Source organism: Lepisma saccharinum, chromosome 9 (genome assembly GCF_977018435.1).
Source record: "Lepisma saccharinum chromosome 9, izLepSacc3.1, whole genome shotgun sequence".
Lineage (NCBI taxonomy): Eukaryota > Metazoa > Arthropoda > Insecta > Zygentoma > Lepismatidae > Lepisma > Lepisma saccharinum.
Genome location: NC_139237.1, coordinates 79,843,329 through 79,860,357, shown reverse-complemented (window position 1 = coordinate 79,860,357; position 17,029 = coordinate 79,843,329). Strand labels below are relative to the sequence as shown.

At 41.6% G+C, this 17,029-nt stretch overlaps 1 protein-coding gene across 1 annotated transcript in view; it reads right to left on the bottom strand.

Moving 5' to 3' along the window:
- Nucleotides 1-3,964: 3,964 nt before the first annotated feature.
- The window catches only part of Vps53 (vacuolar protein sorting 53), a 47,129-nt gene continuing 34,064 nt past the window's right edge, over nt 3,965-17,029 (bottom strand). The window contains exons 13-17 of the mRNA XM_083128508.1: nt 16,526-16,674; nt 14,663-14,818; nt 13,672-13,828; nt 12,217-12,435; nt 3,965-4,215 (exon numbers count right to left, since the gene is read on the bottom strand). Coding sequence (XP_082984634.1) covers nt 12,226-12,435; nt 13,672-13,828; nt 14,663-14,818; nt 16,526-16,674 — 672 coding nt within the window. The 3' untranslated portion in view covers nt 3,965-4,215; nt 12,217-12,225. The remainder of the gene's footprint in view (nt 4,216-12,216; nt 12,436-13,671; nt 13,829-14,662; nt 14,819-16,525; nt 16,675-17,029) is intronic.

Genomic DNA, 17,029 nt, shown 5'->3' with positions numbered 1-17,029 from the left:
CATGGAACGAGTCGAGGCGTTAGAACTAGGGATGGTCAAAAAAATCCGGAATCCGGAAAATTTGAAATCCGGATTCGGAAAATATACTATCCGGATTTCGGATAAAATCTGGATTTCGGAGGGAATCCGGATTTTTTCGGAGGCAATCCGGATTTCGGAGCGAGAAGAATTACGGAGGCAAGACAGGTTCTCGAAGGATAACTGATTACAGAGGGAAAGCGAATTTTGGAGGGAAAACGGATTTCGACCCATATTTCAATAATTACATCATGAATTTATACTCTAATCTACCAACCCAATGTCAGACTGTGTTCCACGTGGTACACCCTGGACTGCATTTAGCAGACTAACGAGACTATGGCGTCTGGACTCACAGCCAGTACAATCCTATACCCTGTCCGAGCTAACTGTAGAGCAGGGCCGCGCATATCGGCAGAGAAGGAGGAGGAAATTCGAGTGGTGAAAGCGCAGCGTTGCCAACCGTACAGTCCTTACTTTACATGTACGGATGTACGGTCCAGACTTTAGCCAGTACGCTAAATGCACGGCTTGTCAAAATTTGCTCTTGCAGTTTTATCCCTAATTTTTCCCTAAGAAATTCTTAAACCAATCGTACGGACCTGGATAGGGGTGTGCGGGATCCCGAAAAGTCGGGATCGGGATAGGGGAAAAAAATTCCCGTCCCGATCCCAACTTCGGGAAATGAATTCCCGACTTTTCGGGATCCCGAGCAGTCGGGAAATACCGAATGGTCATTTTTAAAAGTCGTTAATTCTCGACGTTTTCTGCATTGTAAATGTCTGGAAAATATCGAAAATTGTTCGTTTTTGTACCAGAAATGCGAAAACAATCACTTAAAGTAAAAATGACGTGTAGAATTCGAGATTTCCAGAGCTTCGGGAAATTTTGAACATTTCCCGTCCCGAATGTCGGGATTTAAAAAAATTCCCGTCTCACCCAAAAAATTCTGTCCCGCACCCCCCTAGACCTGGAGACAAAAATACGGTCCGTTTGCCATGTGCGTTCGGTACTATCCTTTTTCAAACGTTTGCAACGCTGCATATCGAAGGAGGAAAGCGGGAAAATTCCCGTCACCCATTATACAATCTCGTTTCTCTCACTGTTCATTGGTGGAGCCGTCTCGCGTCACTAGTTGCGCACAGACTTGTTCTCGTTCACCTGGTCTACAGTTAGCTGGTACGGATAATACATGGAGTTTTTTTGTGGTTTTGTGATCTGCCCATGTGTGTTTGTGATTGTCACTTCGTCTGCTTCATCTTATCACAATTCATCCACGTCTTCGCGATTAGCCAAAAGTGGAAGAAAAGCGACGTTAAATACAACAAATAAATCAAATCAATTAATGTAATATGTCGTTCAACTAATAAAGTATGGGCTATGATAAATGTCTTCTTAATTTAAAGGGATAAGATAAAATATCCCCTGCACAGTCACGGACACTTCTGGGTTATAACAATTCCATTAACTTTCAATGGAATCGTTACAACCCAGAAGTGTCCATGACTGTACAAAGCGAAGTAAATACTGAGCAATTGAAAGGCATCAGGGAAGGGACACACAAATGAGAGAAGTAGGGAGGCCATATCAAGATTCACACAGGAAAGATAGATTGATTGAGTTGGTGTTTTAAGTCCACTTTATGCACAGTAAGGCTAATGATAGCCAAGAGGCTTTACAACAGGTGACGACATCGGTTACTTTCACTACTTTTTTCTAGACTGGAGGGGATAGAGAGAATTTTAATCAGAAGATTTGGTGAACGGATTACCCGTGCACGCAGAAGTGTTTTTCAAAACACAGAGAGCGGGGTAACGGGGTTAATACAAGCAGAGAAAAATGGTGGAAGGGAAAAATAAGACGTACAATATCAATGAGAAAAGGTGAAAGAAATACAAAGGAATTCTGGAGAGTGCAGGGAAATATCTGCATGTCAAACTCAAACTTTATATGTCAACCCTAATTTATCAGTATTTGGCTCCTGCCCAGCCGGTCAAAATTTTCTGGCACCACACATGAAAGAAGCCAACTGCGCTTAGTGATATAGTAGTAGTCCCTTATTTAATGAAATGATTGCACTACTTCATGTTTTCATTTTTGACCAAAAAATAATTGGTACAGTTTAACAAAACATTGGTACACGAGATCAGTTCCGCAACAATCAGATATAATCTGAATATTTTTTGAACGTATGATACGAGAGCAGCGACAGCACAAGTATTAATCATGTATGTGTGCTGAGGGGGGATGGAATGAAATTTTGGGGGTGTGATGTTGAAAATAAAGAAAACATGCATGCTTTAGCCATTACATCAAATAACAATGAACATTTAATAGGCTTTTATAAAAATATGCCAAGGAAACTGAACACTACTAGTGACTTGTTTTAGTTTTGTTTGTTTTGGCCACTACAAGCCCATGTTTTGTAATTTTAAACGAACAAAGCTTGTTTATGCAGGCCATGACCATATACTGTCTCTTAAAAAATAAAAATAAATTTTTAACAAAAAAATAATACTGATGGTGGAAGAAAGACAACAACCACTAATAATTGTAGAGACTCCCACCCCCCAATACAGGAAAGCAGTATGTGATGTGAAACATATGTGATGCCCCAGTACCACTAAGAGTACTACCTGAAAAAAAATTAAATGGTAAGTGGGGTCGAGTGACATCTTATTTGTTAGGTCTCTTAATTTCAAATAACTTTAGCAGGAAACATTTTTTGGATTGGTATGGTTTTTGTGAGTCTCTAACTTCGTGACAATGTTGTATTTTCAAAATTTTGAGAGAGAGAGAGAGAGAGAGAGAGAGAGAGAGAGAGAGAGAGAGAGAGAGAGAGAGAGAGAGAGAGAGACAGATAGAGAGAGAGAGAGAGAGAGAGAGAGAGAGAGAGAAAAGATATGCAAAGTGCTTAGAAAAGCGGGCATTAAAAGTTACAGGAAGGGAGGGAGAAGCATCTTAAGAATAGCGAAGAATGCAAACAAGAAAAAGGAAAACAGAGAAGAGGAAACGATTATCTACGAAGTGAAATGTAAAGAATGTCAGTGTGTGTACATAGGAGAAACAAAAAAAGAGGCTGAAAGACAGGTTGAATCAACATAGGGATGATGTACGACTTAAGAGAGAGAGAAACGCGATATTTAAACACAAGAGAGAAACAGGACATGACATAGAGTGGGATGAGGCTAAGCAGATAGGAAGGGAGAAGAGAATGCTAGTGAGAAAATGGAAGGAGTCCAATGAAATAGAGAAGAAAGGTGAAGAAGACACAATGAACTTGAATGGGGGACTGAAGTTACACAAAGAATGGAAGAAGGTGTTAGAAAGAATGGACAGGACAAGAGAGAAAGAGGAGAGAAGAAGGAAGAAGAATGAAGGAAATAGAGTGTGAGATTAAGAGTCCAACCACATTCTCTTTCAGGTGAAAGTACAGTTGACAAGGGAAAGCCACCTGCTATGCATCTGACAATTTGCTCAAGGTCCCGGGTTCGATCCCTGGCCGGTATAAATCCAGGAAATTTTTTAATGTTGGAAGCGGCCCCGGCACCCATCCAGCGGGGCATGATGCTGATCACATCACCCCCACTCATGACCGGATCAAGAAAGTGTGGGGCGTTACCTCCACACCCCCTATATGCCTTTATGGCATGGTGCTAAGCACAGGGGAGCACTTTACCTTTTTTTAACTACTTTCTAATAGTCTGGAGGGGAGTATTTTTGTGTATATATATCGTCATGTTGTGTACCTTGTTACATTTGTACTTGGTACAGAGTCTGAAGAAGACCTTGCTAGAAGGTTGAAACGTTATGTTTAGTTTATGTCTTATAATAAAATAAATTTCTGGCTTGGTCAGCATATTTGGTTTTTCATATCATGGAAACAAGGCTTAATGGTGTTACAAAGGTTTCAAAACTACAAAAAAGTACACATGGATATATTATTGCGAACTTTATAAAACTTTTATTTTAAAACAAATGTATTTACACAAAATATACAGTAACACCATAAATACAATTTGGAATGTTTTCAAAGCTATCTATAAATAGCTCACATTCATCTTGCATCTGCACTCCGGCAAAACATAATTCAAGTCCTTTCAGTAGCCGGCTGCTACGGAGACTAGAAACTTCACCATTTGGAAGTCAGAGTAGGACACCTTACATTCACTAAGGTACTCATTTCAAAGTTCAAACCTAGGAATGGGAAAGAATTTCATTTTAGTTCAAGAAAATGCATAACTGAACTGTATTATATGACACGGATCTACATGCTAATTCATTTATGGATTATTTTTCCATGCAATTTTTTTGATCACAGTGAAGTGGCAAGTGAGGCCCGTTCTTCTCCTTCCAAGTCGGTGGCCTGCATCATGCTCCTTGAGCTTATCTTCTGGCCTGTGCTTGGTCATACCCACATATTTACACAGGTTCATGAGATCATTTGGGTTGGTGTAATAGCATTTGAAACAGGTTAGGTGGAAAGCTATGGAAGGAAGGAGTTGATCAGCTACATTGCAATTGTGTCTGGTCAGAACATTTTTTATTTTTTTGGTTAAGCCAGAGTGCCAGTAAAGACCAATTCACATTTATTTTCACTTTTCTCACTTTGCATACAGCTGGGACACGTTACATTAAATTTTAAAGATGGTGGCTTACAAAGTTTCTATATATTGTAGCCATTACTGATGCTTATAGAGATGATTTAGTCAATTTCAGTTTTCATGTCTTCTGGTTCCGAAGTCATATTGATGGCCATCTTGGAAGAGGTTTGTCAATATATTTTTTTTATTATGTGGAGTTGCCGGAGAGCTTGTGTATGTATTGAAACCAGAGATGGGCTTTTTGTAGATCTTGAATTTGATATTTGTTTATTGAGAAATTTTCACACCAAAAGTACCCCTGAGGGGCATTGGTGCATGTACATTATAAAATACATCATGTTGACATTGCACATAATATATATCTATACATCAAACAAGCAGTATGTTTTTATAATAGTATAACATAATATAATAGTAAAATCATACAGTGACAAATTATATCTTTACGTGAACTAGTGCTGTAAAAGTACAATATTATGAGGGAGAATCAAATGAAAACCGCAAAAGTGCCATTAAAAATCTTTTTTCTTTCTAGGCGTTTGGAAATATGCAGACACAGACCTTGACGTCTTTCCGAGCTGGTGCCGGTAGGTGGGGTTGGATGTTAGTAACAGCTGATTCAAGATGGCGGCACCACTACGCAGTTGCACCAAGCAGGAACAGCATGGAGTTATTAGATTTTTATGGAGTGAAGGTGTGAAACCGGTTGATATTCATCGAAGAATGCAGACAAAGTATGGGGATGCCTGTCTGTCACAGCAGCAAGTCTATGATTGGTGCAAGAAATTCGCAGAAGGTACGACTTTATTGACTGATGCTCCCTGTTCGGGTCAGGCTCAGCGAGTTGTGACAGAGGAGTCCATAGCCGCAGCAGATCGGCTTATTCAGGAAAACAGGCATGTCACCCTGGCTGAAATGGCTTCCTTGCTGAATATGAGCTTCAGTTCAGTATAACACATAGTGCATGACGAACTCCGCTACAGAAAAGTGTCCTCGACAGCTGACGTAGAAACTAAAAGTCCGTCGGGTTGACGTATGTCAAGAGCTGCTGAGGCGTTATGAAGAGGAGGGAGGATTTTCTAGCTCACATTATCACTGGGAATAAAAGTTGGGTGCACCATTTTTAACCGGAGACGAAACGTGCAAGCAAAGAATGGCGACATTCGTCTTCGCCGAAACCAAAGAAGTTTCGCAGCCAGCCCTCTGCAGGGATAGCCATTTTGACTTTATTCTGGAATAAGAAAGGTCCTATTCTGGAACACTACATGCCTCCACGTACGACAGTGACTAGTGCTACCTACACCGACCTTCTCAAGAACTATTTGAGGCCAGTGATATGCACAAAGTGAAGGGGATTGCTGAGTGCAGGTGTTTTGCTTCAACATGATAACGCCCGTCCTCATTCTGCTCGTGCAACCATGAAAACCATCAATGACCTACGCTTCAAGTGCCTACCACATCCGCCATACTCACCAGATTTGGCACCATCTGATTTCCACATCTTTGGTCCATTAAAGGAGCACCTTGGAGGGCAGAGGTTCAAGTCTGATTAAGACGGCCAATCAGCGGTGCACGAGTGGCTACACAGTGGACCGAAATAATTTTTCTCACGTGGTATCGAAGCACTACCTATCCGATGGCATAAGTGCATTGAACTGGGAGGGGACTATTTAAAAAAATAATGTACAATCAAACATTTTCTCTCTATTAAAATAGTGGAAAAAAATTAATTGCGGTTTTCATTTGATTCTTCCTCGTATATAGTGTGGTTCTTTCAAAATTTTTGTAACTATTTGGTAACATATTGTATAACTGGATGCCTGTGTAAAAAGTTCCTGTTTGGTATGTAGCTACCTGCACTTTGGGAATGTGGAAGTTATTTTTTTGTCTGGTATTGTAATTGTGAGTGTCTATGTTCTTTGGATAGTTCGATTTTGTTTTGTGTATGGAAAGTATGTTCTGCTTATGGTGAGGTCAAGGTAGTTAGTACATTGTTGTCCTTGTCTTCCTCGGGCTCAAAGTTGGTGCTTGGGAGGGCCAAGTTAAGAGTCTTATAACTTGCTGCAGTTGTTCATGGATGTAGTCATCTGCATATTATTTATAGCCAATTCCAGAGAGCAGGAGTGAGGCCAGAACATTGGTTTCTATTGCACTCACACGACTATGTTGGAGAGGATGGCAGACAGCATATGTCCCAAAGAACCATAGAACAAGTTCTTCCAACTGCTGCAGATCACAAGCGGGAGCATATCCCAATATGACAGAGACTAACTATATCCTTCTATTCATTGTTCTCAGCATTCCTAGAAAATATGTTGTCTCTCATACTTTAACATACCTCACACTCTTCCAGCAAGAATTATTAAGTAAAATAAAGTAATACATTCCATTATACTAAGCTGAATTTGATGGACTGGGTTTGTTTCTGATAACCGAAAAAAGAAGTATTAAGCATACATTGTACGTACTCACATTTTGAGAAATGAGACATGTGGTGCAGACTCACTTTTCCACAAAGTTACTTTCAGTTGTTCTAATAGGAAGAATTCACACAAATGACAAGCAGGAGGCAGCCTGTGCCACTTGAAGAATTCACCAATCGAACACAGGCTTGTGCAGCCTGTGGTGTGAAACATTGGTGCTGATTGGCCAGTCCCAAAGTGACATGTGTGAAGTGTCACTTCTTGCTTTCGTGTGAATTCTCCATTAACTTGCTGTTAGTGCATTAGCACCAACATTAATAGAACAACAGGGTTTCCCCATTGGCATAGTGGTAACGTCATTGCCTTGTAATCAATGGGTCCAGAGTTCGATACCTTGTGGAGGGACATAGTGGTTCAGATGCCACATTAAACTGTAGGTCCAGTACTAATTAGCCTATCTGTGCATAAAAAGTACATAAAACAAAAACTCAAAACTCAAAAAATTAACAGAACCAAAAAACAGCTTCGTGGAAAAGTGAGTACTAAGTTTCTCTGTGTTTGTGTGTATATATATATAAATGGAAGGAGAGCCACAAGGGCTAAATAAAAAGTGAAAGACGAGAGAGGAAACACTCACCAGACGTAGAAAAAATTCAAATTTTCTTGATGGTATGTTACATCTTCAGGAATAGACACACGTTGTAGAACTTGGTGACAAGAACGAAGAGTTAGCATGACCTGCAGTGTTGCCAGGTTCTGAAAAAAAGTGTTGACAGTGCCAAAGAAAAATATAGGTCATGGTGGCGAGGGTGAGGATAGGGGATGAGGGGCATTACTGGGTGGCCTTGTTCAGGCATGGGGGTGTGGTTGCATTCATGGTCGATAGGTAGGCCCTCTCCCATCTTCTACATATTGAAGTGTTGGTGGATTGGGGCAAGGAGTGGACGATCGCTACCAGGAAGCAGTCATTGAAAGGAATATTGTGGTGATTGGTGTGAATGGCAACAGCAAGGTCCAGGTTTTGGGTGGAGGAACGGTGGTTGTTGACGCAGAGGTTCAGGGCTGTGGATGTTTCCCCCAGGTAGAAGTTCCACAGATGTTGCAGGTGAGGATATAAATTAGGTTAGAGCTGTAGCAGGTTCCTTTGGGGTAGAGGGTGAATTTGCAGGTGGCAGTGTGGATCTGGAGGGTGCGGGAAGTGACAAATATGGGACAGGTTTTGCACCTTGGGCAGTTGCATTTGTGGGCGGGTGCGAGTTGATTGTGAGTAGGTGGATTGTGGTGGACCGGGATGTTTTGGAGATTGGGAGGGCGTTTGAAAACCACTCTGGGCTTGTCGGGGAAGATATTTCTGGTGTCAGGATCACTGTGCAGGATGGGAAGGAGGGAACATAGAGTGTGTCTGATTTTGTTGAGGTGGGGGATATTGGGTGACAAGTGCAGGGGGATTGGTGGCAGGTTTCTTGGTGGGAGTGTATGAAGTAGCTCGGGATATTTGTTTAGTAACCAGGGTGGAAGGATATCCACGGTTGGTCAAAGCTTGGTGTAAGCGGAGGTTATAGTTCTGTTGGGAGGTGGGTGAGGTGTTAAGGCGTTGACCTCTGAGGGCCAGGGAGAATGGGATAGCTTTCTTGGTGTGGAACGGATGGGAGCTGGAGAAGTGTAGGTATTGCATATGGTTGGTAGGTTTGATGTGGATGGAGGTTTCCAAATGTCCTTCATGTTCACATCCACATCCAGGAAGGTGATTTGGTTGGTGGAGTGGGTCCAGGTGAAATTGATGGAGCTGAAGTGGTTGTTTGTCTGGGAAGGTGGTCAGGGAAGGTTCTCCATGCGTCCAAGCATGAAGATGTCATCGATAGGAGAGGTTGGCAAAGGATGGGGCCATTCTGGTACCCATGGATGTGCCCCGGGTTTTGGAGATAGTGCTTGTCCTCGAAGGTGAAGTTGTTGCATGTGAGGACAAGGTGAGCTAGATGGGTCAGGAAATTAGTGCTGGGGTTGTGGGGTTTTGGTCTGTTGTTGAGGAAGGATTCTAGGGAGCAGAGGCCATGGGAGTGAGGTATGTTGGTATAGAGAGAAGTAACATCGATGGTGGCAAGGATAGTGTTGGCAGGTAATGGTGGGAGTGTGTTAATTTTCTGAAGGAAGTGGTTGGTGTCCCGGAGGTAGGAGGGCAGAGCTTTAACAAGAGGCTGGAGGTGGGAGTTGACAAAGGCTGAGATTCTTTCAGAAGGTGAATTGTAACTGGACACAATGGGTCTGCCAGGGTTGCCAGGTTTATGGATTTTTGGCAGCAGGTAAAAAGTGAGGGTGCGCGGGTTGTCTGGGATGAGCATGGATATGGTGGAGGCTGTCAGGCCCTCTGGGGGGGGCCTCGGGTGTGGATAATGTCCTGGAATCTGTTGAGGTGTGTGGCTGAAAGGTCGGCCGTGGTGGTTTTGTAGGTGGAGGAGTCGGCCAGTTGGCGAGTGGCTTCCGCCAGGTAATCTTGAGAGTTCAAGACCACCGTGGTGGACCCCTTGTCAGCTGGAAGGATTTTGATGTGGTGGCTTCTGTCGAAGATCTTGAAGGACTATCTTGAGAGCGATTCAGGTTGGGTTTGTTGTGGAGGTTTTCAAGAAATGAGCTGTCAGTGATAGTGGAGATTATGGCAGTGACCTATCTTTCCAGGGGTTGGTTGGTGGGCAGGGGGTGGGTCTTGGGAGGATGGTGGGCAAAATTGGAGGAGACTTGAGTGGGTTTCATTGGTCGTGGTCTGGGGGAGGGTTCTTCTGCCCAGAAGTGTTGGCATCTGAGGTGTCTGTCAAAGGTGTGGATATCGAAGAGGAGACGGAATTGGTTGTGGGGAGTTGTGGGGGAGAAGGTGAGGCCTTTGGATAGAATATCAATTTTGGTATGGGCGAGATTGTGGTTGGACAAATTTAGTACACCTTGGTTGTGTTGGGGTAGGTTAGGGTCATTGGTGACCATGGGTCTGGTGGGGTGGGTTTGTCCGTGAACTGGTTGCTTACCAAGGTGCAAGAATTGTGGGTGCAGCTTTGGTGTTTGAGGCCCTCAGAGGTCAATGCCTCAACACCTCACCCACCTCCCAACAGAACTATAACCTCTGCTTACACCAAGCCTTGACCAACCGTGGATATACTTCCACCCTGGTTACTAAACAAATATCCCGAGCTACTTCATACACTCCCACCAAGAAACCTGCCACCAATCCCCCTGTACTTGTCACCCAATATCACCCCAACCTCAACAAAATCAGACACACTCTATGTTCCCTCCTTCCCATCCTGCACAGTGATCCTGACACCAGAAATATCTTCCCCGACAAGCCCAGAGTGGTTTTCAAATGCCCTCCCAATCTCTAAAACATCCCGGTCCACCACAATCCACCTACTCACAATCAACTCGCACCCGCCCACAAATGCAACTGCCCAAGGTGCAAAACCTGCCCCATATTTGTCACTTCCCGCACCCTCCAGATCCACACTGCCACCCGCAAATTCACCCTCTACCCCAAAGGAATCTGCTACAGCTCTAACCTAATTTATATCCTCACCTGCAACATCTGTGGAAGCTTCTACCTGGGGGAAACATCCACAGCCCTGAACCTTCGCATCAACAACCACCGTTCCTCCACCCAAAACCTGGACTTTGCTGTTGCACATTCACACCAATCACCACAATATTCCTTTCAATGACTGATTCCTGGTAGCGATCGTCCACTCCTTGCCCCAATCCACCAACACCTCAATACGTAGAAGATGGGAGAGGGCCTACCTATCGACCATGAATGCAACCACATCCCCAGGCCTGAACAAGGCCACCCAGTATGCCTCTCATCCTCTATCCTCCACCACTTTTCCACAACCCCCTCCCCCCACCACTCACAGTTTTCGACAAGCCTAGGGAAAGAACCACCTATATTTTTTGTGGGACTGTCAACACTTTTTTCAGAACCTGGCAACACTGCAGGTCACGCTATCTCTTCGTTCTTGTCACCAAGTTCTACAACGTCTCTCTACTCCTGAAGATGTGACATACCATCATGGAAATTTGAATTTTTTCTGCGTCCGGTAAGCGTTCCCTCTCCCCTCTTTCACATATACATATATATATACATTACAAAACTACTATGCATATGACACAAGAATATAATAATGTTATTGATAACTAAAACGCCATGGCGAAACACCTCTCTAAGGTCCAGAGCCTGCCAGAGTGGCTTTTGCATTGGGTGATGTGTTGTCAGCACATCGAGTTCCATAGCCACTATTTTCTGGCTCTTGAGACTGGAACCTACTACTTCCTCCTTTCAAGTAGCTCCTCAATTGTCCTCATGTTGCTGGAACATTCTGGAGGCTCACGCTAGAAACACGGGCACCAAAGGCAAAAAACACTAACCATTTGACTACACAGGAGCCCAATGTCATTAATACCGTGCGTCCATTTCGATCTTCACCCCTCGTAACAAGAACCTTGCAGCTGGCATTCCAATCCTCTCACTGACACAACACATATACACGCTGCAAAAACACAAACAAGTAACGGCAAGTAACCAATAATAACACTCTTGCACACAGTACGAAATTAACATGCTCTTGGTTTACATCTGCTCGCCACTATATTCATTCACAGCTCTGTCGCGAAGTAACAAAAAAACTCGAGCTCGAAGATTTCGGATTGCAAGGAAGCTCACAAACACCATTGACTTTTAACGGTTTCGTCTACAGCGTAATCTTGATACAGTGTTGCACATTCGAAACCTCCAAACGATCCCCATCGGCACAAAACTCTTTCAAGGATATTAACTTAAGCAGGACGTTACTGGTCAAAACTATGATTAAAATGTTTTATTATCTGTGGCTCTTAACATGGTTTCTAAAGCGTATTTTTTGTGTATGTAAGGCCAGAACTTGGATGAATTACAGATGATAAATTATAACACATGTTAGTGCTCGTTTTGCAATATTTATATAAATGTCTGCATATGTCCATAAAAATTAAGCAGGCATTACAGGCTGCAAATGTCGGCATCTCCGCTAGCGCCGCCCGCCACGCTTCTCCCGATCTCTCGGCTGAAGATCGAAATGGATGCACTGTAGTTACAGTATGTATCTTTATAATTCGTTAAAAAATACTTCAGATAAACTACTTGTTAGACCAATTACCTCACTGAACTATAATCTCTTTCTTATGAGTTTCTCCAGCTTCTTTATCCGACTTGATTCATGCTCCGGGCTGCTGACCCCGCTCAATGAATGTGCCGGAGAAGTTGGATTTCCAACTACCTGCTCTGCATGTGATCCTACATTCATGGATGGCAATGGCGTAGGAAGATGCAACCTGTACAATGCGAACAAAGGATTCTGTTCAATTTTTTTGAGGCCCTGAAAATGCAAATGGAAGGAATCATTGATGGTATTGTTACTGCAAGGAAGAATTCTTCATACACAGTAGAGTAGAAAAGGCAGAAACGATAAAAATTAATTGCTAAATATAATGAATGGTGATTCTATGGGTTTACCACTCATTTTTCCAAATCAAATTACCTGACTTTTCGATATAATTTTCCTATTTTTTAATAATAATAATCCATGGCTCTGTAGGCCTAGAAGGGCATTGGCCTATCCCCCGACTGCCAGTCTTTATCCTGCAATCCTACCTACAGGTGTGGAGATCTTCAACCAGTAATGGGGTGACGTGGGGTCAGCACATCCAACTCTCAGCCGTTGTAGATTTCCGAGACCAGATTACGCTACTTACTCGTAGCTCCCCAATTTCCTCACGATGGTGGGTTGCCACCGGTTCTATACACAGGCCAAAAACCCAGAGACTGAACCCAGGCAGACTTGAACCCATGCTATCCCGCAGTCGGAATCCAAAGCATAGCGCCATAGACCACACGGCCACGAAAGAGGACTTCTTATTTTTGAATGTATTATAAATTCAATTTAAAGTATACTTTTATTAGAGTGGAATTTTGAAAGTAAGGTTTTCCAGATGCGAGAGACAGCATTACTTAAAGTACTTCTTTTCACATACAAAACATCATTGTGGCAAATTAGTGTTAAAAATACATGAAAAAATACATATTCAATAAATGTACAACAATGATATTTTATATTTTCTGATTTTTTCAAGATTCTGAGAATTGTTATGAATTCTATGATTTTTTTGGAAAGCATGTTATGAAGAATTGAATGTGTTACATTAAGTACTCAGGAAGTTTCTTAATAACTATTTAAATTTTCTTATCGGGCAATACACAGCGTAACCAAAACTTCATATTCTCCGATTTTACACTCTATATAACAATAAAAATATCTGTAGTGGTTAAGTTGGTAGGGTATGGCTGGCATGTGGGACGCCTACGTTTGGTTCCCAATACAGATAATTGCAGATACAGATTTTTCCTTACTTTGTCTCGGCATAAGTGGCTCTCAACAATGGAGTCCTGAGGATGATGCTGCTCACATCACCACCACCACAGTCAAAATTGAGTCTGTGTGGAATATTTCTTAAACTGTATTGCCTTGAAGCAGATCATAACAGAATTCACAATTTACACGATGAATGATCATGCTAATTGTCCGCAATAAAGATGGTTACAAATATTTACGCACCTTCATGTCCAATACTTTCTGGAACTCTGTTGGGTCTGTTTCTGGTAAAAGCTTCACATACTGCTCCACAAATGCCTTGTCAGGATTGGTGGGTGCCATCACAACCTTCAGGATCATTTCAGCTTTCGTCATTCCCTTCACAACTATTTTAGTGTAACTGCAACCAAAGATAAGTACACTATTAGGGGACTGGTACACAAACAGAATATGCTTCCAAAAACTGTGATATTTGCACTAAAAGAATGCATGTTGACACTGAAATGGGTACCAAAGAGAAGAAATGTGCACTTCAAAGTACATGAAGATGCAGTAAAACCACATTTTTATGTTCTTCAGCATCATTATATTCAAACTTTCACGACTGGTATGCAACTAATGGCTGAAAATCTAATACGGACAGACACCCATACTGAACAGGTAAAAATCTGATACTTAAACCATACTAAATTTTTTAGCTTGGAAGTTTGATCATAGAAGAAGACACAATGCTATGATTCTCACTTGATTAATGCAAAGAAAATCCTAACAACTATGGTTTCAAAGTTCTTTCATTATAAATCCCATACACTTTATTTGTCAATGTTTCAATCCTTCCCATGACAGGGAAGATATATGAAAAAAAATGGGACATTGTAAGTAAAAAACTAAAAGCAGCTTATAGTAAATATTTTACACATTTTATAGAACTCTGATAGTGTGTATAAATAATCTGATATTCTCCGAAATGTTTGGCATAATTGAGAGTATTTAGTAAATATACACAAATAATCAAAGCTTGAAAACAACTTGTTCATAATTTTTTTCTAGCAAAGGAACATCCCCACAAATTATTTGTTCCCTTTACATGCAAAGATGACACTTATTTTAGTACAATAACTGGAATTGCAATGATAATTTTCTAGGATCAAAGGCCCGCAAACTGAAGGTAGTCCCATATTTATGAAGAACTTTTAAAGCAGTGTACATTAAGTAAGGAAAACTTCATACTTACGCAGATGGAGCCTTTGGATGCACCTGGGAGCCGATCGAAGGCAAATCCAACAAGACCGTTTTTAGGCTATGAGTGTCTAGAAGTAACTGCTCTGCTCCCACCGTGCTAATGGGTTTACACTTGTAAATGTGCTGGATAAACTTCGGAATGAATGACCTGTAACAGAAAGGGTCGTTGTAAGCTAATCTGTTTGAAAATGTAAGCCTGAAAGCCAATGATGAAAGCTTAAATATCAATTCTCTCACAACTAATTAAAAAACACTAAATTAACACCTCTGTATTGTATTTGTACTTCTAGTGTTGCTTTTCTGCCACTTTTGGCAATTATGGTAATAAGGATGAGTGATGATATCTCTCATCTGATACCATAAATTTGACACCATTCATTGGAAACTCACTCCGGAGGTTTTGTACACAATTTAAATTGTTTCCTATGTATTAATATATAATGCATAACTTTATGTTATTGTATTTTATTTAATTTTTACAATTTTAAAGTAAAATGAAATAAAATTGCTCAGTAAAATGAAGCCGGGTTATGACTGGGTCCATACACATTTCGAGAGAGAGAGTTTTCTCATGCTCATCTACATTGCCCTCAATTTCAGATTCTCCATGGTCATCATCAAAGTCATTCTCTTAATGCATTTTGCATAAGTGTACTTATACTTACATACATACATACTTATATACGGTGTCCCAAAATAGTGTTTACACTATTTGAACATTAATAATGGGAACACTAATAACTGGCCGCGGTGGCTCAGTCGGTAACGCGTCTGACTACCATGCTAAAGGTCCCGGGTTCGATCCCCGGCCGGTTCAAATCCGAGAACTTTTCTAACGATGGAAGCGGCTCCGGCGCCCACCCAGCGTCGAATAACATGGGTACCTGGGGGAAACCCTGGGGGGTAAAGGCGGTCAGGGGCGTGATGCTGATCACATCACCCCCACTCACGACCGGATCAAGAAAGTGTGGGGCGTTACCCCCACACCCCCTATACGCCTTCATGGCATAGTGCTATGCACAGGGGAGTACTTTACCTTTTTTTTTTTTTTTTTTAATAACAGCAAGTATGAACTGTTTTGCATGTCACATTACCTTAAAGTTATATATGTTCATGGGCAGCAATACTTTGTCTGCAATGCTATAGAACAGATCGACAAATCCACAAACAGCAGATATGGTTTCCACAGGAAGGGAAGCACAGGTAGTGTCAATCGCATGTTTCATGTCATCCAGTAGCCATGGCTTTGTGGGGTACATATCGTTCTTCAGTTTCCCAGAGGTAGAAATCTAACGGTGTTAAATTGGGAGAGCTGGGTGGTTATTTGACACTTCTTACATTGATCACCTCTGCCACTTCGGGTACACAAATGCCTACTGCCTAGTGGGCTGTGATGTAAATACAAAGCGACAAAATGCTTATACACACTCACACACACACACACTCAATGTAGATATTACAGCTCCAAATACAAAAAGTCCAGTCAAGTTATCTTTAATCGTTTCTCTGCTAATAACATCCAAAGAGTGTAAACACAATTTTGGAACACACTGTATCTATATTGACCAATGCCAATACAGTACCGATTAATCTCTCCCATTCCTTGAAAATAATAAAATTTACAATTTAATTGGTTTTGATTTGGTGTTTTAAGTCCACTTTGTGCACTGAAAGGCTAATCGGGACTGGGCCTACAGTTTAAAGTGGGATCCGAACCACTATGTGCCTCCACCGGGTATCGAACCTGGGACCTCTTGATTACAAAGCAACAACGCTAACACTGCACCATCGAGGAGGCTCAATTTACAATTTAATTTTTCATAAGATAAGCATTAAAAGTTCAAAAAATACTTACGTAGCAAATTTTACACAAAACTGTGTAAAGTATTTTATTGAAGAGGAAAGGTTATCTCGAATGATTGGAACAGTCTGCTTGAGATGAGTTGTTACTGCTGTCACATACCCACTTTGGTCCCCAACACTTTCGATACTCTCCCACTGAATCTGAAAGAAACACAAATTTGATTTAAAACAATACAGTACATATAAAAATTTACTTTAAAAATTAAGTTCACAATGACACACACACACTCACGTGGGGTGGAGGGGGTTATTTTGTATTTGAAATATTTTTAGGATGGTGTTTACTCAATAGTTAATAACAACCAGCAAAGCCAACTTACCTGATATTTCTGAAAATAGTTTACACCTTAACTGTGTTATAAGACGTAAGTGAGTTACCAAAGATATATCCGTGAAACTTGCTTGTAAATGTTCTATTAATTTCGATGGCCTCTGCTACCATCCACTTGGGAACTCGATGCTTTACTGTTAGGTTGACTTCCTGTTCCTGTTGTTG